The sequence below is a fragment of the Phlebotomus papatasi genome, chromosome 1, assembly GCF_024763615.1.
Source record: "Phlebotomus papatasi isolate M1 chromosome 1, Ppap_2.1, whole genome shotgun sequence".
Taxonomy (NCBI): Eukaryota; Metazoa; Arthropoda; class Insecta; order Diptera; family Psychodidae; genus Phlebotomus; species Phlebotomus papatasi.
Window position 1 is genome coordinate 25,046,318 of NC_077222.1, and position 22,893 is coordinate 25,069,210.

At 35.6% G+C, this 22,893-nt stretch overlaps 1 protein-coding gene across 1 annotated transcript; it reads right to left on the reverse strand.

Moving 5' to 3' along the window:
• Positions 1-1,118: 1,118 nt before the first annotated feature.
• Positions 1,119-15,644, reverse strand: LOC129798296 (uncharacterized). Its single transcript, XM_055841361.1, has 6 exons — positions 15,046-15,644; positions 8,295-8,393; positions 6,934-8,219; positions 5,780-6,274; positions 4,906-5,361; positions 1,119-1,935 (listed from the first exon to the last, which is right to left on the reverse strand). The coding sequence occupies exons 1-6, from the start codon at positions 15,110-15,112 to the stop codon at positions 1,534-1,536; spliced, it is 2,805 nt and encodes a 934-aa protein (XP_055697336.1). The 5' UTR covers positions 15,113-15,644; the 3' UTR covers positions 1,119-1,533.
• Between the last annotated feature and the right edge of the window lie 7,249 nt (positions 15,645-22,893).

The window sequence follows — 22,893 nt, forward strand, 5'->3', positions numbered from 1 at the left end:
CATCGATCGACCTAGTTTTCCACTGAAAAACACAATAAATTGACTGTTGTTTATTCGTTTCGTTTAACATTTATATCATATTTCTGGCTAATTTTAGTTAAATTAAGTGCTAATCTTTATTGTTAATAGTACGTGAAGTTTTTAAATGAAATAATTACCTATTTCGTGAACAAAAATGGTTTTTTCTGAAATGTCTGCAAATGCTTCAATGGGAAAGGAGAAACGACCAGGAATAAGAACAAATCCTGCACTCAGGAGCAACTCAACAAGGTTTTGGAAGCCTTTTCACTTACACTGTTTGTCTCCAATTAGAAAATTTCTTTTGTCTCCATTTGTATTAATTTGTTTCCAATTGAAGCATTTTGCACTTGTGTGTTTTTCTTGTATTTAAGAAGTTTTCAAATTATATTTAAAGAATTTTCACTAAACAGTTACATTCTAGAAGAGTCAAGGAGCAAATTTATGAAATTCTGTCCAGAAAAAATATGAACTTAATGTGTTGAATCTTCTGTCAAAGTTAAAGCGTCTGGAAATGGTTTTGAATTAGGACATTTACCCTACGTAAACATTTTATTCCAACGTCATACATTTTTGATGGCCTAACACTGTGACGTAACATTTTTTCTGTTTTGGAAATTGTGCTAACTTTCCTTTTGGAGATTGTTCTGAATTAGGGCATATTAACCTATCGCAATACTTCTGGTAGGTTCTGTCTTTTGATTTGAATACAATTTGTTTTTCTTGTTTGAAAAAATAGGTAAATTCACTTAATTTTGTTATTGGAAGTGAAAGAAATGCAGGAAGTATTGACTAATTTAATGAAACACTTCCAAGGTGCTGGAAATGCTCTACAGATTTTTGTTCCTAATGTCTCCCTCTTGGGTATTTCTGATGAATCTCTTCTTCTCGGACCAAATCTGACAAATTTCTTTGGAATTTCGCAGATATTTTCTTCAAATTTTTGAAAAATCGAACAGTTGTCTACCTTGTCTACGAAGTAATGTAGACAATATGGCGTCAATCGTCAACAAGTGGCTTCAATATATTTGTTACATCAGAATGGCCTTATTCTTTTACTGTCGAATGTGCCGCTTTATTAAACGTAAAAAGACAAACAATTTCTTCTCATATATTTACATCGCCGCAATTTTTATTTAATTCCTTCAATAACTTACAAATCATCTGGTTTAACTCGATTTCAATCAGTTCTCATTTTCAGCATTTTATTTCTTCATTATATATATCTCTCTCTCAAAATCTTGCCGTTAAAAATCTAAAAACACAATTGCGCAAGAGTTGAAGAAAAAACCCACAATCCAGCAGACGAAGGTGAATCTGAGTAATCAACTGGATTGAGGAATCAAGGGTACATGTCCCGATTGTCTTGTCTCTCGAAAGAAAGAAAGAGAAAGAAAGAGCGTTGGGGGATGAAAAAAAAGTGATTTTAAAATGAATTGCGAAACGTGAGAATAGGGGGACAAGGAAAAGGGATTAGAGGAAGTGGTTGCTGTACAAAAAGACAGTTGAAGGAGCTCAACTCTTGCCGGTGGTTTCCTTGCTGTCATCGGCGTCCTCGAGCTGAGCCAGGGCTTGTTCCAGCTGTTTCTTGTACTTCCCGCCCAGTTCGGGAAGATCGTAGGCAATAGATACGTCGAGTTTGTTGATCGGACAGCCACGGAAGTAAGTGCAGGTTTCAGAGAGTTTCTTGAACTCATACAGGGGATTGAGACGGAAGAAGTCGCGGTAGACTTCAGGATCTGGCAGATCGTAGCGTGAGATGTTGGTTAGAGTTGAGAGTCCTTCGTAGATGTGATAGTTCTGTGGATGCTCAATGATCTGATCGGAAATCTGTTTCTTGTTGCCGAAGAGAGATTTGTGATTGTAGTAGGTTGTCAGGTAGCAATCAACCATCTTAGCATGATTCCGTACGCGAACCTAAGGGAAAAGATTTGATTTAGAATTTGGAATCATTCAATTACATACTAAAATTTGAGAACGTAAAATCGGTCGGAAGTTTGATATTTATCCAAATTTCTGCCCTACGATCTAAGATTGTTGGAGCAGTAAAAACCCAGTACCTTTTTCGAGGAATTTAGTTTTGTTAAAACTGTACAAGTAACACAAATACAGTAATTTTCTTAACTTTCTCTACAAATACAGTAAGGTAGATCTATCCTTGCAAGCTTAGAACTACCCTATCCCTAAAACCTGTTAGACCGTGAAGTTTTTCCCTTTGATCTGAAAATTTCGGGATCGGAAAAATCTACTCAAGGTAAGTACCTCGTAGTTGTTGATTACTTTGGATGAAATATGATACCTCGAATTTGCTTGTGTTTCTGAATATCTAGACCTAGTTACACTATCCTCAGTTCTAACTTTCGATCAAAAGTTCTAGGATCAGGAAAAATGTTCTCAAGTCTTATCCCTTAAGTTAGGTAAATTTGATTCAAGATACGTATAACTAACTTAATTATGCTACTAAACCTACTGCATCATTTGTCCTCAATATCTTCAATTAAATCTTTCGATCAGAATGAAACCCATTTTTGAACTCATTGAGGAGTTCGATTTGGTTTCAATTTAGTTCGACTCGGTTCGACCTGGTTAATCACTTCATAAAATCAGTAATCAAAATTGAGCTTTATTTGACGTTGATCTAAATGTTTTAAGGGGTCCCGGTCAAAATCCCGAAAGCCAAAATCCCGAACACCAAAATCCCCAACGCAAAAATCCCGAAAGCCAAAATCACGAAAGGGCCAAAATCCCGAAAGCCAAAATCCCGAATTCTTAAAAGTGTTATAGCTACTCCCACGATTGTACCCGCGCTTGCTGGAGGCAAAGGGAAATCTTCTGTGGCTTGGGAAATTATTCTAAACATTTTCCTCCATATAATTTCATTCCTATCAGGATTTTGAACATTCAGGATTGTGGCTTTCGGGATTTTGGCTTTCGGGATTTTGGCCTTTTCGCGATTTTGGCGTTCGGGATTTTGGCTTTCGGGATTTTGGCTGCCACCGGTTTTAAGATCTTACATTACTACTTGTTAGCATAAGCTTCTCCTCAACGGTTAAACCCCCCGTTGGTATTTGAATTGATATCATAGATGTCTCTCGGAGCGGCTCTGATTTCTCCTAGGAGCGTTCCTAGTATTACGCTATGAGTTACCCCTTCGGGAGGGTTATCGTAGAGAGGATTACTATTGATGTTGAGAGATAGTTCATGTTGTATCGTCGTAAGGGATAGATCATTAGGAGGAACGCTTAGGGTTCAGGAGAAACCCCTGGCGGCCAAAGCGCTCTTACTTGCAATTGCTTTAAGGCAGAGGTGTGCAAGAACCATTTGAAAACCGACTAAACGTCAAAATAAGTTTGTTCAGGTAGCGTTTTGACCATTGACGTACAAGTTTCATTTGCCGTATGTTCGGTTTCAAACGGTTCTTGCACACCTCTGTTTTAAGGGCTCCGCCCTTACAGATTCCCTGTCTGATCTAACATACTCTTACATTAAGGATAGTTCCAGTAAACTTTCGCTTGTTCGCGAAAGCGGGGCCAACATGTCACAAGGATTAAAAGTACACGAAATCTTTTTAGATCCAACGATTTTGATTTTGTTTACGTAGGAGATTTCTGGAGTAAATCCTGATCTGACTTAATTGGCATTCTCCCTGGTTATGAATACCTTCCAAAAACGTTCCAAAACCGGACTATTTTATGTTACCCGGATAAAGGTTTCACAAATAAGCGAGGGTCTACTGTAGGCTTTTCTGTGTTGTCAAAAATTAAATCTAGATTCTTTAGGTAGTCATGAGCCGCTGGGGATAAGCGGACCAGGCTACCAAGTACACTCTAGCATCTTCTGGGGAAATCTTTAACAACGTGATTCATCGTGTGAGGTGCCGTAATAGAATCACATTTGGTACAGTAGACTCTCTCAAATTCGGGTATATGGGACCGAAATGTCAGCCGAATTAGACAGAGATTCGGGCGACAAACTTTTTGAAATGCAACGATGTTTTATTCATGTGCATATAGATATTGAGTTTACAAACTCATATATAACGTAAATTGCATGAAAATCCCTCAAAAATGCAAATTCACATCTAAACTAAGACAAACCATGCCAAATTTGAGCATATTTGATTCATTTGATAATCATAATCAACTTGAAAAATGACAACAAACTTTTTTCAAATGTAACCGCTGCCCGAATTAAAAAGTAGCCCGATTTTAAAAGAGCCGTATTAGCGAGAGTCTACTGTAATAGGTCATTCCCCATTTGTGAAGCAAGTAAACACATGTTCCTCGTGTGGTATGGAATATATTCCACACTGTCCACTATTGACGGCGCAAGTCAGAAGATCGCAAGGATTCAGGATGTTGGATCCTGGGCAAGGTCCCCATTAATTGGTACGGCTCTTTTCCAAGAATCCCTCCATTTGTCTTCTGTGCAAAGCTCCCACTTGTGTTAGAAATATTGATAATCCAGGGTGGTTTCCTTGACTTCAGTCTGCGCCTAGGCAGTTCCAGGACTTTATCGTGTCGTAGGGAATTTATATTTTTTCTACAGACTGAGAATTTCCTTACTGCAACCGATGATCGTGAAAAGTTTTATTGAAACCCGACAATGGTCATGCTTGATTCAAGCTTGATATTATCCAGGACTTTTTACATTAAGCCTGGATACGAAGTCTTAACGAATTTATATAAATCGGAGTGTAATCTCAAAACCGTATTTTATCATAAAAGGCAGTGTTTAGTGTCAACGGTGTCAACCGTTTGTAAATTTACGTCAAAAATGCATTTTTGGTCTAACGAGCTGTTCTTTGTTATTTCCAAAGTTTCCTAAAATCCGTTGAAGGATCCTAGCTCTTCTTGAAGATATAGAAAGAGTTAAAGAAAAACTTACAGCGAATCGACGCGCACTGGCGATTTTATTCTCAATCCTTTTGTCAATGGCTGATCGGAGATCACGCAGGAGAGCCCGCTCCTGCGCCTGAAGAAGCCTCACAGGGGCTCCAGATTCAAATGGTAAGGACCACAGGGATGTGGTGTACATGACTGGAGGCTGCGCAGATGACATGAGTGGTGAGATATTCCAAATAAGTGCACTCTGTACACGCATCAACTCTTCGGGTTTCACTTGGTCAGCCTTGTTCAGGATGATGCGAGTCTGGTATTCACGGCCTTTCAGTTGATCCAGAATAGCCTCTGTCTCTGGTCCAACATCCAATTTCGAGGGATCGTAAACCAGAAAGATGATGTCAGCACGATCAATGAACCACTGGCAGGCATCGTTGAAGGGGAAGAGACGTGAAACTTGCTTTCTGACCTCAAGGATACCGGGAATCTCCACAATGTTCACCTGTGAGGGCCAAAAGAGACGGTATTATTGGGAAGATAAATGGGAAATTCTTCGTGGTGATGTGGAGAATATTGGATGGGTCCACTAATTTTAGATGTGGCGCACACAAAAATAGCACCACAACAGCCTTTCCTAATGCCACCGACGACGTCATTTGCTCCCAAAGCCAGAGAAGCCGTCATGGCGGAGTTATTTTGGGGATGCGCCACGATTAATGCTCACAACACACGGGGACAATATGGCTTTTATGTGTGTGGACAAGCAGTTGCGCTTTCCCCAGAGAGTGACAAAAACTTCTGGCTCTTTGGAGTGTGTGACCTTCATGATTTTACAATGAGACTCTAAGCAAGATTTGGGGCATTGAGTCATTAGATATTGTTTAATTTGAGATCAAATTTCCAAAGTTGATTGGGATTACCTTTTCAAGAAGTTTACTTGGGAGTTTCTGACCCCGAAGACGATCCTCGAGACCTTGACCGAATTTCTGGAGACCGGCAAAGGTCCAGTCAGCAGCAAGCTGAGTTCCATCAAGAACTTCAGCCTTTTCTCCATGCATGAGGATGTTGAAGTAAGCCGGTGATGGTTCAGCTCCCGTTCTCAGAGAATCCTCTGTGAACTCATTATCGGTCAGGTAGTTGATAAGGGTGGACTTTCCTCCACTCCAGGGACCCATAAACAAAACCAAAGGCTTAGAGAAGATCTCAGGATCACTGAAGTGTCTGTTGCTGAGATCGCGATATTTGTAGAGAGTCTCCAAGGGTTTGATCGAATTCTCGTAGATCCTCTTGAGATCCCTAAGGATCACATCAGCCACACGAACGATCGCTTTTTCACGCACTTCAGATTCGTCATCCAAGTGAAGAAGTTCGGCAATATGATCACGACTACGTCGATTCTCCGGGATTTCTGACTCCTGCAATGATAAAGCAAGTATCAGGATTTTAGGGGTACCGACAGAGTTTCATAACAAAAATAATCAAGAACTAATAAAATAAATTAATAAAAACATTTTAACGTAACTTCCTTATGCACATCGCTTATCACGGATTTCAATTAACGAGCTAAAGGTAATAATTGAGAAAATGATGTTTTTTTTTATTCTTTTTTTTTCTGAGAATGACAAGAAATTTTATGAGAACATTCCATGATTTTTTTTATTAAATTCTTTTGAAGTATAGTTTGAAACTCAGTAACTTCGAAAAAGTATTTTTATTATTATTTAAAGGTGTAACGAGTAAATTGTAGTGCAAAGAACGAATATTTTGATCAACGCCATTTTAACATTTGAAAAATATATATATTTTTAAAAATCTAAAAAAAAAAAAGAATAACCGAGGATAGGTGTTCAGCTGGAAGAACATCCATAACCTTTCAAAAAAAACCTACAAACCTTTACTTAACACAATTAATAATTTAAACAATCCATTTTAAAAGTATTTAAAAATATGTTTTAATCTTCTGAGGTAATCTTGTGAGGTTAATCGAATTACGAAATTATTCTGAAAATTTCAAAAGAGTCTTTGAAATAAATTGATATATTTATGGATAGTGGTGGAATAGATAGAAATTTACCAGAGTTAGTTCCTCTTCTGGATTCTCGTCGTCGTCATCGTCATCGTCTTCGGCGTCTTCAGCGTCGTCCTTGTTGTCATCTGCATCATCATCGTCATCCGTCTCTTCTTTGGAGTTTTCATCCTTTATGCCATCATTATCGTCATCATCATCTTCATCGTCAGATAAGCCATCATTGTCATCATCATCGTCTTCGTGATCCTTCAGACCATCATTGTCATCATCATCGTCTACTTCATTGTGTAGACCATCGTCATCGAAGTCATCATCATCATGATGTGTGTCACCTTCATTGTCATCGTCGGCGGATTCTTTGGAGTCTTCATCTTTTATACCATCGTTGTCATCGTCATCGTCTTCCTTGTCCTTAATTCCATCGTTGTCATCATCGTCATCTTCTCTGTCCTTCACACCGTCATTGTCGTCATCTTCATCCACTTTATCATCTATACCATCATTGTCAAAATCATCGTCGTCCATTGCAGCAGATCGTTTTCCACGAGAGAGGACTTCTGCTGATTGCTCTTCAACTTCTTCTTCATCAGCAGCTTCTTGAGATGGTTCATCATCAGCATTGTCATCATCATCGTCATCCCCGTCGTCTTGATCAGCTGTTGCTTCTCCAGACTTTTGATCATCTTCATCGTCTTGTCCGTCATCTTCATCTGCAGTTGCTTCTTGTGAAGCTTGATCTTCTTCATTGTCATCTTGATCATCGTCGTCATCAACATCCTTGTTGTCTTCCTGAGAATCTTCCGGTTGGTCCCCTTCTGCTGTCGCCTCTCTACTATCCTCTCCATCATCTTGACCATCATGGTCATCCTGATCATCCTGGTCATCCTTGCCATCATCATCATCTGCATTATCATCGTCATCTTGATTTTCTGCACTGGCTTTCACATCATCATCGTCATCTTCATCCCCATCATCGTCCTTTCCATCTCCATCTTCATCATTCGTCGCATCGTCGTCATTGTCGTCTTCAGCGGATTTGGCTGCTGCATCATCATCTTCATCATTGTTTTCTCCAGAATCCTCCGCTACTACTTGTTCGTCCTCCTGGGACGGTCCATCATCGTCATCATCATCATCAGCTGCAGCAGCTTCATCCTCTTGTGTTACATTGTCGTCTCCATCGTCATCGTTGTCGTCATCAGCTGCGACTTCAGCTTCTTGGCTCTCTTGTTCGATTGCAGCATTTTCCGTGCTGTCTTCACCATCATCCTCTCCTCCTGGGCCGCCAGTGTCAACTGCATCCGTCTCTGGACTTCCATCGTCCTCGCCAACTGACCAAATGGAATCAAAAACCATCCATTAAGATCGCATCCACATCAACCTTATCAACAATCCCAAGTCCTTACCTGCTCCTGAGTCCCCGGACTTCAAATCATGGATCGCCTTCTCGATGTAGGGTCTGCATTCGGATTCCGATGGTCCAACCTCAGCATGAACCTGTGCATCTGCCACCAAGAAGAGAAATGCACAAGAATCATTGAGATTGCTCTTAAATATTTTAATGATCGAGATGGAGGCGCCTGGTGTCCCACCAGGCGCCTCCACTGGAGCCCCTTCTAAATTTATAACAAAATATTCCTAAATATCTATTTATTTTGATTTTCATTGCGAAGATATTTTGGGAAAATGATAGTGAAATATTGGTAAAAATATACACACTGGCCTTTCCTCCTATCACATACACAGTCAGTGTGAACCTTGAAAACTGAAACTGCCGAAACAATAAACACGAAAGTGAAAAAGAAATGATCAGAGAATTTGTTTATTCTCCCAAGATCTTTCAATACGCAATAGATATGCAGTTTCTTTGCCTCATTCTCCCACTGACACATATATCAAGCGTGCCGCTGCCTGGCCCCAACTATCCCGGCTTCTTTTCCATTCACAATTTATTGCGATCATATGTCTGTGATCACCCTCTGAAGATCAATGAAAAAGACACCATGTGAAACTGAACTTTTTTTCACTCATTCGAGCGACAGAAATAGCTTGCAAATGTGATGAAAATTCAATTATTTTTCACAATCAAATGAAATTTTCTCGATGGAGTGGATTATTTGCTCAAAATCTGGCATTGTTTGTCGCATGACTGGTCTGTTTTTAGATCATAATGCACAAGTAAAAAAAAACCTCAATGAATGAGGCTAAATTGCCTATTTGAGAGATAAAATTTCTTGGCTACATGCCTAATGGGTCACTATGAAGGGATTTCTCAAATATTGAAACCATTTAGATGCTGAAATTTTCATTTTTAATGAGTCCTTGCATATTTTTCTTCACACAAGATCACTAGTTCAATTTTTACTAATACCTTTCTCTATTGGATATTTCAATTCATTGGAAGAATTTTGAGATGAAGTGGCGTTTTAGCTTGAAATTAAAAGTTTAATTTATTTACGCGAGCGGTGTTTAATAGAATAAACCGAGCTGCCAAAACACAATTTAATTACAGTTCCTGTAATGAAAGGCATTCATTCTTTTGGTGAATTTATTTTTGCGTTACAGACAATGCTATTTCAGTTAGGGTGAAAGCTCTACTTATTGACACTATTCCACTTAATGACTATCCTTATTAGACTAAGGCCTTGCCAAATGTATGGTATTTAAATATTTGAAAATATTATCTTCAAAAGCACGCAGTTGTCTATTTGATATATCCTTTAATCGGCCTTGAACTCACTATAAGAAAATTAGGGGAAACCGGGGCAGAATTAGTCAGCGGTTGAATTAGACAGTCGGAGTGTTAATTTTCCCTTAGAAAAAATATTAAGCTTCCTACTATTTATATCAGAATAATTAACAATATTATTTGCTGGGTAATTCTGCCCCAGTATCCCTACAGAAGTTAAACAGTCGTCTGCAGAACTAAAGTTTATTCATAAATGACTTAACTGACTTAACTTATCTAATTTCTTACTAGCCTCTACACACTGGTAGAAATTTCTTTAAAAAATGTCTTTTTAAAAAGAATTTCTTCTATTCTTGTAGGCAGAAACGTCAGATTTTTTTAAAGAGGCAATTTTTGACGAAAATTGCTTCTACTGTGTACACACCATAAAAGAAAAAAATATTAAAAAAAAAATATTCCCATGGTAGGGGAAGTGTAGCACCTTTGAATTGGGATACCTTTAAAATAAGGTTTCTTTTTCTATTTTTAAATGGAATTAAGGTTTACCATAATGGAATTTTGCTTTCCAATTCGTATGTGGAGCAGAAAATATAACATGGTATGGTTAAGTTCAATTTAAAATTAGGAGAAAAATGCCCAATTTCAAGGAGGTTTCACTTTCCTGTGCAAAATTTCAGATATGTTAGAAATCTTAAAATCGTTTTTTTTAAATAATGTTGGTACATAAGCAAGAGCGGCATGAAGTCATTTTTCGATACAAAAACATATTCACTGCTACTTATCCAAACCAAAGATTGTCTGCCGTAATATAGAAACGGCACTGTATGTGTACATCAGGCACGTGAAATCCGAGATATAGAGCTGAAATACCGCCTTTGGGGTTGTAGAAGAATGGGGACTGCATAACGGACTTTATAAATGGCCTGGATGCAATGAAACCGATAAATGTTTAAGCAGACCCATAAGCGATGTTCAGATTAGAATTTTTGGCCCAGTTCCCGGGGGTCTCAAAATCGTAAACAGCAACAAATTTTATTGATTTTTCAAAATTTAATGGATTATTTGTTCTTAATCAAGGGCCTCTCGACATTCACTTTTCCATACGTTTTGCATAAACGCATTCAAGACTAATGGCAAGTTTCTCCGAAAGAGAATTGTTTTATCAGCCTGATATATTTAGAAATTGTGCCCTTAAAGCTATCTAAAACTACATATTTTATAATGTTTGCTGAAATAATACAACAACTACGAGCAAATTTGTTTAAGTTGCAGTGCAATATATGTATAATTTTTACAAGGAAAAGTCAAAAATAGCTTCATTTTTTATTAAACTTGATGAGCCCTCTGTCTTTAATCTTATCCGAAGTCAAATTTTTCAAAAAAAATCTTTGCTTATAATAAGTTATAGCAAGTTATAGTTAAGCCATATGGCTAAACCTTAGGTCGGAAGCCCATAATAGACAAATCTTAATCTTTCAAACCTAATAAATACTCTAGATCTGAAAATCATATTTTCGCATAGGATTCTTTGAACTCGTTTAATTCTAATTATACCTTTAGAACAGTATAGCCTTAAAACCATCAATATTATATATTCAAGTTTATCAGGTCCAAGTCAAGGATTGTCCGTAGTATTAAGTGAAAAGGGATAATGTTCAAATCAGGAAACCCGTAATAAAAGTTTTGTTCCAAAGGATATCAACCAATTCTGGAATAGAGAAAGCTTTAAGATATTATTTGTTAAATAAATAAAAAAAATTAGTTTGTTAAAAGGTAATAACACTTCTTATCTAGGAAATTGATCTTAAAGTTTTCAGTATTTATCTATCTAAAAGATTTTCTTGGCAAGGATTTAAAAGGAATACTTAATTAACCTAATTGCTAAGGTCAAACTAATTACTAGGTCAAAGTCTGCAATTTTTATTGTGTTTAAATAGATAGATCGTCTAAGATTACAAACATTTCAGAAGCTGAATCGAAGTACTTCCGATCGAAATAGAATTTTTCATTGCGTATAATTTGTGTAAAAAATGTTTGTATGAGGCTGATAAATATTTCAATGAATAGTAAGGAAAGTATATATTTAGAATAAAGAATGGTTTCCTCAATATTCCTTCCAAGACAAACTATAACATACCTCTATCTAATATTATACGTGGCTAATGCTACCCCAATCTCCCCTATTGGGGAAACTGAACTCATGGTAGCATCGAACACTACAATTTTTTAATTGGATATTAGACTACAGAGGACGAGATCTGTATGAATTCATTGATACTATCGGGATGCTTGTTTACTGAAGAAATGATCGTCATAGTCCAAGTAGGGGAGACTGGGGCAAAATTTGTCAATTCTAAAATTTTAAAATTCGATATCTTTCAAGAGAAAAGAGACCGAGGCTTCAATTTCTTATCTAATTGCCTTCATGAACCTCAATAAATGTCAAAGGTTTTAAGGAATTCGTGCAAGAAATATAGAAAATAAAAAATATTGAAATTTTGAGCCCGGTTTTTAAAATATTTGCCCTTCAGGAGATATCAATTTTCAGTGAATTACTTTCCGAAATTGATGCATTAGTGTGTGTTTGCTGTATAATTTGGATATCCTGTACACGAATCTGTTGTTCGTTTGCGAATTTTTCAAAGTGATTTCCCTCCAGATTCAGCTTTATCAAAAATGACCAGTCGGGGTAAAATTTGCCAAAACGCATGGGGCAATAATTGGCAAAAACACGAATAATTCCGACATTTCACATGGCGAAAAGACACATCCAGTCACTGGTTCTGATTAAACTAGGGATGACTTCTGAGGCAACATAATTCCAACAGGAAGAGAGAAATGATTTTTGGAAGAATTCCCAACATCATAAACGTGTTTTTAAGGCTTGTTTTTTTTCTGTTTTGCTATCTGACATTTACTCGGCAAACTTCGTTCATTTCAACTCGCCCAATTTGCTCTTCTGCCATTTCTTAGCCGGCGAAGAGGATTTTCTTGCCAAAAACACCTTTTGGAAAATAATTTGAAAAACACGTTTCTGGTTTAGATATTAAAAAGTGGTCTGCATAAAGTTATAAAGGAATAAATTTCCTATCAAAATATCTTGATTGGATAGTTCTGTGATTAACGAGAACTCGTAACAAAACGAAAGAAAATGACAAAAAATACCCCACGTCTGACAAAATTTGCCCTAGCAGTTTCGAAAATTTCCACCTTTTAGAGAATGGTTCAGAAAGCGCATTTCCTTTCGAGTTAGAGGAAAATAACTTTTGCAGAGCTGTAGAGTGGTAAATTTTCTATAAGAATATGCTAAATATAAATCATTCAGATTCACTGAAAAACTTGTAAAAAATAAAATATCCGTTTTGGCAAATTTTGCCCCAGTCTCCCGTAGTTTAGAGGTAAGAATCACTGTTCTTGTAAATTAATGAAATTAAAGATACTTTATTTGATTTAAAATTTCAAATTATAGCTGCAGCATACATTTTAGATTAGGAATGTTTTACAATATCTATCTTACTCCTTCGCACTTTAAATTAGACTGAACTAAATTGAATTTATTGTGATGTTCAAAAAAAGAAAACACAGCGAAAGAGTAGGACAGACTTACATATGCGCAAGATTTATGAGAAAGAAAAGGATACCTGAATTTTAATTTCTTTAAATTTTCTCTATATTTTAAAAAGGTGTGATTTAATTTAAATTTTTATGTTTTTGCAACTTTTAGACCAGAAAAATTTCATTAAATCAAAATTTCCATCTCATTCTTTGTCGAATATATTGAATATGTCTCTCCTGCTCTTTTTAACTCTTCTTCTTCTTCTTCTTCTTCTTCTAAGCTTCACAACAATTTCAATATAGATTTGAGTGTGAGTGAGTGGATCAGAGGTGTTTAATACGTTTGAAAAAGAAAAGTGAAAAGTAATTTCGAGTTCATGATATTTTTTCGTAATCTGAAACATGTGCTGGAGGCATTACTAATCAAAATCTATTTCTTACATGTCATACAGAGAAAATTTGAAATAAAAGTTCTATTCAAATTACAGAAGTTCATAATTAACTAAGTTCTGCAATCTCCAGTTTTGGCATCAATATATTCCCAAATTATTTCGCTTTTTTTCCAAAAATTTTGGAACTTGAAATTAAATTTTCTTTTGTAATAAAGGATGAAGTATTCACTTATCAGTTCTCTAAAAAAAATTGCTTACAGCAATCAAAATAAATAACCATTTTTTAGCAATGTTTTATGCTTCTATAGTTTAGTAGGGTAAAGTGATACAAGTTGGACATAGCGTTACAAGTTGGACAATTCACCGGTACAAGTTGGACATGGCTTTTTTCTTGATAAATACAGTACAAAATTTGTTTTTAAGCTCAAGGAACCAAATTATAAAACTAAAGCATTAAAAATATACAAATAAAAATGAAGTACTAAATTTATCAAGAAAAAAAGCCCTGCCCAAATTGTACCATTGATTGTCCAACTTGTACTACTTTACCCTAATTTAAAACTAAATTATAACAAAGCATCAAAATCATGCAAGTTAATTCTAATAACACATTTTAATCATATTGGGCTGTATATGCCCCTATATTAAATTTACAACAAGCCTAGAGACCATCGATTAAATATAAAATTTGTAATAACCCATTTTCAAATTAAACTACTTTTCCTAATTTTATTATCTTCCAATCTGTGCAAAGTATTAGATCAGCTTTGAGCTTCTAGTGCTGAGTGGTCAATCATACTTTCTGAGACGTTTCTCAAAATATTTCTTGGAATATTTTTCAGGAATATCTGAATGGTTATATCACTTATTTATTAACTATAAAATTTACAACTTTAACATAAGCAACTGCGCAATTTTATGTATCAAATTTCACTGTCAAATTTTGTGAATAATAAATTTTAATTTGCAAATTATCCTTCCAAAATTCCAAATAGTTTAATGAGTAAAAACTTTCTCTAAAGTAATTTAAAGTTTGGTGGAGGAAAAGCATAAGAGCCTTTTCTAGGGCTTTCAGTGTATAAATAAACATTCTTTCCAGGTGTATTAAACCACCTACATTTGAGGCATAATTTAATGAGAATTGACCGCGAATGAAAAGTATCCCTGAAAAAAAAAAGATGAAATAGAGATGATTGGGCGAAAGTGTGCGAGATTTTCCTTTAGCACTGGCGAAAATTCATAAATATACACATATATTGAGAATCCCACATTTTTCGTGGCTAAATTTAAATATTACACATAGCTGTAAAAATATAACACACACTCTCAATTGCATAATTTTCACTCGCACTTATTCACGAAAAAGATCAATGTAAGTGAGAAAAGAGCTCGATCATGGGACTGTCTTTATGAAAAATTGATTTGTGAAAATTACATAAGTTTCCCGCAAGTTGATAGAGGCCACATTTCATTTTCTGGGGTGTAAGGGGGCGAAATTTTCCCACCAATTTGCAAACCTACCATGCAGGGAGACCGTGACGAAGGCAAATCCTAGCAGAAGGAGCAACCATGTCACAGATCGTGTCATTTCTCTGTGGATCCCCAAGATACCACAGTCCTGTTCAGTAGATAAAGGCTTCCCACAGATAAATCACTTTCACGATTAAATTTAGATCCACTTTTGCGACATGAGAATGTCTTTTATTCCACCCTCAGTGTTCACACGACCTCTGAACTTCTTAACCCAACAATTTACAACAAAACAAAACCACAGAGAGGCACAGCCGATGGCAAAGGAAGGTGAAGAACTATCCGAAAAAAAAATAATTTGTCTTCCCTTCGCAATTCGCGAAAATCCACAGACACTGAAATCAATTAAAAATTAAAAGAGTGTGGCGTGTGAAAATTTTCGTGAGAGAGCACAAAAGTGTCACTTCTATCACAGGCGATTTCTTTTGTGGGGATAAAATTGTTCTTAACGGCCAAATCGAACTTTTTCTCCTCTTCGCACACACAACAGCTCTCCTGGCCACTTTTGCCACTTTTTCTCACGCCGATCTGGCCCCGTCCACTCCCAATTCGAAACAGGGAAGCTCCAACACTGACCACCGAGCCACTTTGCTGCAAAACACGTTGGCGTTCAATGTGTGTTCTACCGCCAAATTCTGCACAGAGGATTTGAAAATTTCATGAAATTTTCCACATTTCCTCGGCCTGAGGCACATTGCAAATCAACAAAATCATTAGGGTTAAGTATAGAGGAAAGCGGGGATGTATAAGGGACCTCACCATCACATTAGGTCTGTCTTATAAAAGAATAATAAATCTAATGTGGAACTCCTGGATCACACCTGTTTCACTTTGGTTTAGATTGGAATATATTCGTTTTTGAATAATCCCTGCATTCCCGTATAAATTTACAATATATTAAAAATAAAATGAATTTACTACCATTTATGAAATTTTCCTATACCGAAAGATATTTTTGAAAATGCAAAATTCCAAAAAATCGTACTATATAGTAAGGTGTGGTAACTGGATCATTTTCCGAACAGTGCTACTTAAATGCTTGTTTTTGGACTGATGAAATTCTTTATTACTTCTTCTAAATTCATAGAATTATTCACTGTTTCATTCAGAAACATAATATAAAAAAAATTATCAAAAATATTAACGAAAATTTTTAAAATAGTGATAATACTGAAATAAGTCAGCATGCACTAACTGGGTCGCCTTTTCGCTAATTCACTTTTAATTAAACCTTTGGATTTAAAATACTTTTTTCACAAGGAAAAAACAATAAATATTTTCAATCAACCAGCTGTCATTAGCGAAAATATTACTGCTGGAAAATTTATAGTAAAAAATCCAGCTGACACAAGATTAAAATGAGTCGATTACAGTAAAGTGTGCTAATCCGGGCACTCACTTATTTAATGGATAAAAATATTATTTTAAGTGGATGAAACATAAACGATCCAGATAGCGAAGCGCCCAGATTAGCATACACTAAGAAAAAACCTAAAAAGTTACCGCAACTCTATGACAGAGTTGAATTAACTCTACGAATATCAATGTAATTGTTACTCTTTTTCGTTTTAAATTTAAGTAAATAGAGTTGAAACAATTCTTCGTGCGAGTTGAATTAATTCGTCGGATGTCGATGTAATTATTACTCTTTTTCGATATAAAATTTCATCTCGACTGAAGTATATGCTTAAGCGTTTTCGTTTTAAGAATATACTTCAGTCAAGAAGATTTTCGTGTGACAAAGTTCACATGGAACATCAATTAGATATGTGCCTAACAGTGCTTCATAAAGACATGTTCTTGCATCATACGTGATATTTCGCTCGGAGCATAGGGAACTTGAAGTCAAGAAAATATTAATAAAGGAAATGATAAAATAAAAAAAAAACATAAAATTGCAAAACGTATTCCTTTTGGGATTTGAAAAAGTTATTTTAACTCTAAAAAAAAGATTGTTTTAACTCTCGAAACGAGTTATTTTAACTCTTAAAACGAGTTATTTTCAGTCTTAAAAAGAGTTATTTACACTCTTTTGTCATGTAAATTTTAGGAAAAATAGTTAAAACAACTCATCCGAATATTACACCTAAATAGAAGTAAAATCAACTCTAAAATATTGTTAATCGAAAATCACAACGAAAAATAGTTAATTCAACATCGATTCGAGTAAGTTTTAGTCGAATATTTTTCTGAGTGTACTTGAATAAGCTATAACCAAAAAAAATAAGCCACCTCTGGCAATATAACCATTTGCCATATAACCATATCCAGCAATATAACCATTCCATTATATCTTATGCCTGATACTATTTGCCCCAGCATTTTTAAGAATGATCACAAAATTACCTTTTAGAATACGGCTCGATAAATATATTCCCTTACAAAATAGAAGAAAATGATTTTCATAGAGTTGTAGAGTGGTAAATTTCCTATAAAACTGTGCTAATTAGAAATTTTTGGGGCGTTCAGATAGCTAATAAAAAAATTAAATATCCGTTTTGTGACTTTTTGCCCCAGTCTCCCCTAATGAATCTGTAAAATTAACTATATATACCCCCCAATTCTGAGATAAATCTTTAAGCCTTAAATCTTTAAATCGTTCTTTAAAGACCGATTCGTATTCTGTGATAAAAATCTTTAATTTTAAAGTGTCAAATTTATTTAAACCTTTAAGACTGTAAATTTCGAATTCTACGCTAAAGTTTTACAGACATAAAGATGTCAAATGTCTGTAAATCGCCTTTAATTTTAAAGCTGGTCGAGAGGGCCTTTAAACCTTTAAGTCCAGTTCAATTTGAGATTGTCAATTGTTCAAGGGGTGTGTTTAATCAAAAAGGTGAGTTTAATTTATCACAAAGATGTATATTTTTCTGGAGAGTGATGTAGTTGATCATTTACATAATGTTTTTGAGGTGTTCCTCTCGGGTGGCCCCATAGAATTCAATTTTTCCGTGAGATTTGACCAAGGAGATCATGTCTGTCACTTAATACATCCAGAGTATCTCTGTGTTCTAGGACAAAATTGAAGAAACACTCCTTTTGGCTGAGAAATCTTTGGTCCAGATGACGCACCTGGAACCATAAATTGACCTCGTCACTTATCTACAACCACTTCTTGTTTGAATTACTTACTACTCGAAATTAATTGACCTGAATTGCTCATTTTTTGCCAGAAAAAAATTCTGAAACTGGGAAATCTGTATTAGTATCTTCCTGTGCCTTCTACTGAATGGGTTTGGAGTTTCGTGGAGCAACTGCTGATATTTCGGCGATAACTGAACTCTACTTGATTTACTGCGGCGGAATTGCAACATTGAGGAGAGGAGGAACTGTGGAGATTGTTATTTTTGTTGACAATAAATTTTGAATTTATTTGAATTTATTTATTTGTTTTAAATCAAACATAATTAGGGTCCGTCCCTCTTACAATGTCTGATTAGATAGGAAGAAAAGTGCAGGAAAAAGAAAGAAAATGAAAATATATTAAGACAGAATATTTAAATAGAAAAGAGAAAGAGAAGAAAAACAAAGAAAACACTCTACCCCGACTGAAAGGCACTAGAAATGCCGGCCTGCGACGTCCTAGCGCGCGGTGGAAGGGAGTTGTAAATAACAACACCCCTGACAAAAAGAGTACGCGAAAGCTGGCTCGAGTGAGCTCTCGGAACCAAGAGTCCCCGCTGCCTGGCCGAAGCCCCCAAAGCCAGGAGCGAGGCTAAGTAACCCGGTCTCCGAGAAGTAATCAGACGGAACAGGAATAACACAGCTCTCAGACGGAGGAGGGAAGGCAGATCACAACCAACCAGAATGTTTCGATACCGTGAAATGTGATCACGAGCACGTAGAGCACAAACGTACCGGACACAGTTGTGGAACGTCACAGAAAGCCTCCTGATTGTTTCACAGTCGGCATCAAAAAAAAGTTCTGCTCCATATATGATAATGGGCAGTAGTAGTGCTCTCACGAGCATAAGGCGTGTATTCTGTGGGGTTACCTCACGAAAGCGCCGCAGAGTCCTTAGTGTGCAGTAAACTCTTTGGTTGATGTGAGAAATATGGTCACACCAAGAGAGGGAAGAGTTGAAAATCAACCCCAAATTGCGAGCACGCTCAACAATTGGAATGATCTGTCCATGAACAGTGAGTGGAATCAAGTCAGTGACGAGAGGTCTTTTTGAAATAATTAAGCCCTGAGACTTCTTGGGATTTAAACAGAGCCCGTTTGCGAGAGTCCATGCTTCAATTCGAGAGAGAATTATGTTCATTTGAGTTAAAGTGAGATTAGGATCACAAGGATCGCCATCAATGTGGACTTGCAGATCATCCGCGTAAAGGTGGTAATAGGCATTCAATAGAACAGATGGTAAATCATTTATAAAAAGTAAAAATAGAAGAGGACCTAGGAGTGAGCCTTGAGCAACACCAGAATGTAAGCAGGTGTAAATCGGAACTTCATGCACTATTAAAACTGGAACGTCTTGTTTTGACATCTTGGATAATCAAATTTCTTTAGGGGCGCTAAAGGCTATTTTATCCAAAGTTTCTCTAACTCGGAATTCGAAATCTTTAGTGTCAAACTTAAAGCTTTAACTTAAATCGTTAGGCTTCTTTATCTCAGAATTGGGGGGATAATTTCTTAAGTGATCACCACACCTTTCCCCATTTACTAATTTTGTCCACTCCGAGTCTAACGCATTATTTACAGCCCACATACATGCTTATTTGGATCTAATAGGGCTTGAATGTTCTAAATTCATCTATAAGATAGTTAATAATAAAAAAAACTGCGTCGGACAAAATTCTTGTTCACATTTTTTTTGGATAATCTTTTAAGAAATCAAATTATATCCTTAAATGCTTTTTTATGTAAAAAAGTTCTCAGTGATCTTGTTTTTATTAACAATTATAGTTATAAGTCTGGAAATCCATAAAATTGTTTAAACTTTTGGTCATACTAATTTTCTGTTATATTTTTCTCAAAAAATGGAGAGGCGGTTGACATATTCTTTTTTATATTTAACTATGTGCTATCATTTAACATTTAATAAGGAAAATATGATTTTTTATTTAAAAAAAATCACAGAAATTGAGGAAATTTCTTAAGGATATGACGCGTTGATAATATTGAATAAAGCCAGTTCATATCCTGAATTGTATGATAGTGATTCTTAATCCTGATCCCTTTTCTATAAAACTCTAAACGTAATTTATAGCACAAATTCCTAATTTGAAATTCTTATTAATCTTAGAATTAAAGAAATGATTTGAAACATTTTATTTTGCAATTATTTAAAAAAAAATATTACATAAGAATTCAGGTCTTTAAGAATAGTTTGGCAAAAGGTAAACTCGTCACTTGTATCAGCAAATATCGTAACTTACTCGTCATCTATTAAATCAACAAATTTCGTGTAGTCTGAATTAATTAATAAAAATCAAGAATATTGCCTTATGACTTTCCATCACAATAACATTTCTCATGTAAAGCTACTGTAGTTCAATAACAATGTTTGTTTATTGAATAATTATATGTTGTACTTTATTTGGTTAAACTTCAACATGAAGTTAACATTATAATTATTGCCATACAGCATAAAAATCTGCAATGTTATTCCGTAAATAAAATTAAATCTAACCTCGAAATCAAAACAGTCGTAAAGTTATTCATAGTTAGAGAAAAATTTGGGTGAGGTTGTCTACGGTAAGGAATTAGAATTTTTCTTAGGCCAAAACTAATTAGGAGGTAGAAGCTACAAACTTTAGAAAATTGACTGTTCTGAGTAATAAGTTAATAATTTTTAATGTTCTTTTCTCATAATGCCTAATCTATGTCAATACCTCAATTCTAGTCTGTGATGCAATATGTCTCCTTTTATTCACTTTAAAGTAATTGATTAATTAATTTGATTATGATCCCATTAGAACAACTCAACAAAATCACATAGACAGGACTTTAAGCTAATTCTGTGAATGTTTCAATTAAAATTCTCTCTTACCAATCCTCACTTGATAATAATAAACCCAGTGATTTTGCGCCAAAGTCCCCTCTCAATACGTGAAAAGTCATCAATCGTCTTCCGTTCTCAACGACAACATTTTCGTGTTCTGTGCGGCGAATTTAATTATAAAGCATCATGTGGTTGAGGTGCAAAAAGCTCGTCTTTCGCCTAACAATCTCAACTGCAGCTGTTGAGACTTGTTTTGATCGCACTCCTTCGCACAAGAAATGCATGAATTGCTATCATAGCTTGAGTGCCAATGTCCTAGAGAGAATGCCCGCCAAAATGTGACACTGTCTTCAATCACCATGCAAAAGAATTGCCATTGTCTGACCAGCGCCAATGGGCCAAGTATATACCTTACAACACTACAATACATTTCAATTATTTATCACTAAATCACTGTAATGTGTTTGGCTAGACAATTGTATTTTTGACGCCTTCAATGGACATTAAAATTCTCACTTTATTAGTTCAATTCCCTATTTCAAAACCAAAACTTAGATTCTTCACTTCGCATTGTACAATTTGTTTTAGATCGTGAAATAGGGTCAGAAACCTCCCAAGACTCAAAAAAGTTGCCTTTGCTAATATTATTACTAGGGAACTTTAAGATAATTTCCTTATTTCATTATTTAGTTTTAGTAAGCTGCTTTGGATGTGCTCTTTAAACCAACTCATTTACACGATGTTAGAAGATCGTATTTGTACTTCAGCGTCCACTGCCACCTTACTAGCTTTAAGTATACTTAAAAAAGCTTCAATTGCAGCGGTCGGAAAAGTCTTTAGTTTTTTTTTTTTTTTTTAGATTTTAGATTTAGATTTATTCAATATATTGCTTTTGAGCTTGCACTCTTGAAAGCTTAATACACAAAAAAAAAATTCCAGAGATACATATAAATAATAAACAAATAAATAAATAAATGAATGTGGTCAGGAAGTCTTCAGTCTTCAAAGATCTTTAAAATAGCCTGAAGAAAAGAAAAGCCTAAAGAATAGAAAATATTTCTGCTTTACTAATATCGAGGTGTCACAAAAAATGCACTTGAGGAAATGCTACTTTACCCAACTTGAGAGAAAAAGCAAATAATTAAATCACGTCATTTGGTTAAAAAGATCAAAAGCTAACATTTTGGGGAAACTGGGGCACCACCAAACACCGAGTAGCACCAAACACTGATTTTTATTTCTAAACTTACTTGGACTATCTCAACCATTGCAGTCTTTGATTCTACCCCGTGTTTAGTGGTGCCCCAGTTTCCCCTACTTATAGACAAACATCTCAGAAAATTGGTTAAATGCTTAAAAAATGGTGATTTCGACGTAAAGAACCAAAAGAAAACAAATACAATTAATGGCGCCGATCTGTCAGCGTTTCTGAATGACGATTATAAAATTTTCTTTTGAGCGCGTTACATGTAACTCTTGGTAAAATATTTTCAAGTGGTTGTATGCCAAAAAGAATCAAAATAAAAGAAAACGGTTGCCGTCATGAGTTCATCAAAAAGGCAAAAATTTATAAATCCACTTTCGAAATTTTTTTGGTGAGAAAAGGATATTGTTCGAGAATCCTAAACTTGAAACGTAATAGCTTTCATATTGCAAATGAGGCAAATGTTTAAAATCGGCAAAATGGCCAAGTATCTCCAGGAAGGAGGCTAATCACTTGAGGGACTATCGAGGAATTATGCATTATGAGTTGCTAAAAACGAGCAAAATTTCAATGAGAAACATTATTGCCAACTTTTGATAGATTTGGATCACGCATGGAACGTAAAACAGCCAGCATAGGTCAATCAACACGACAGAGTGATAGGATAAAGTGATGTAAGCTGGACAT

Coding starts and splice junctions, on each gene's coding strand:
- LOC129798296 (XM_055841361.1), bottom strand. CDS start 15,112: ATGACACGATCTGTGACATGGTTGCTCCTTCTGCTAGGATTTGCCTTC. Junction 8,394..15,045: donor CGTCACGGTCTCCCTGCATG/GTAGGTTTGCAA, acceptor TCTTGGTGGCAG/ATGCACAGGTTCATGCTGAG. Junction 1,936..4,905: donor CCAGTGCGCGTCGATTCGCT/GTAAGTTTTTCT, acceptor CTTTTCCCTTAG/GTTCGCGTACGGAATCATGC.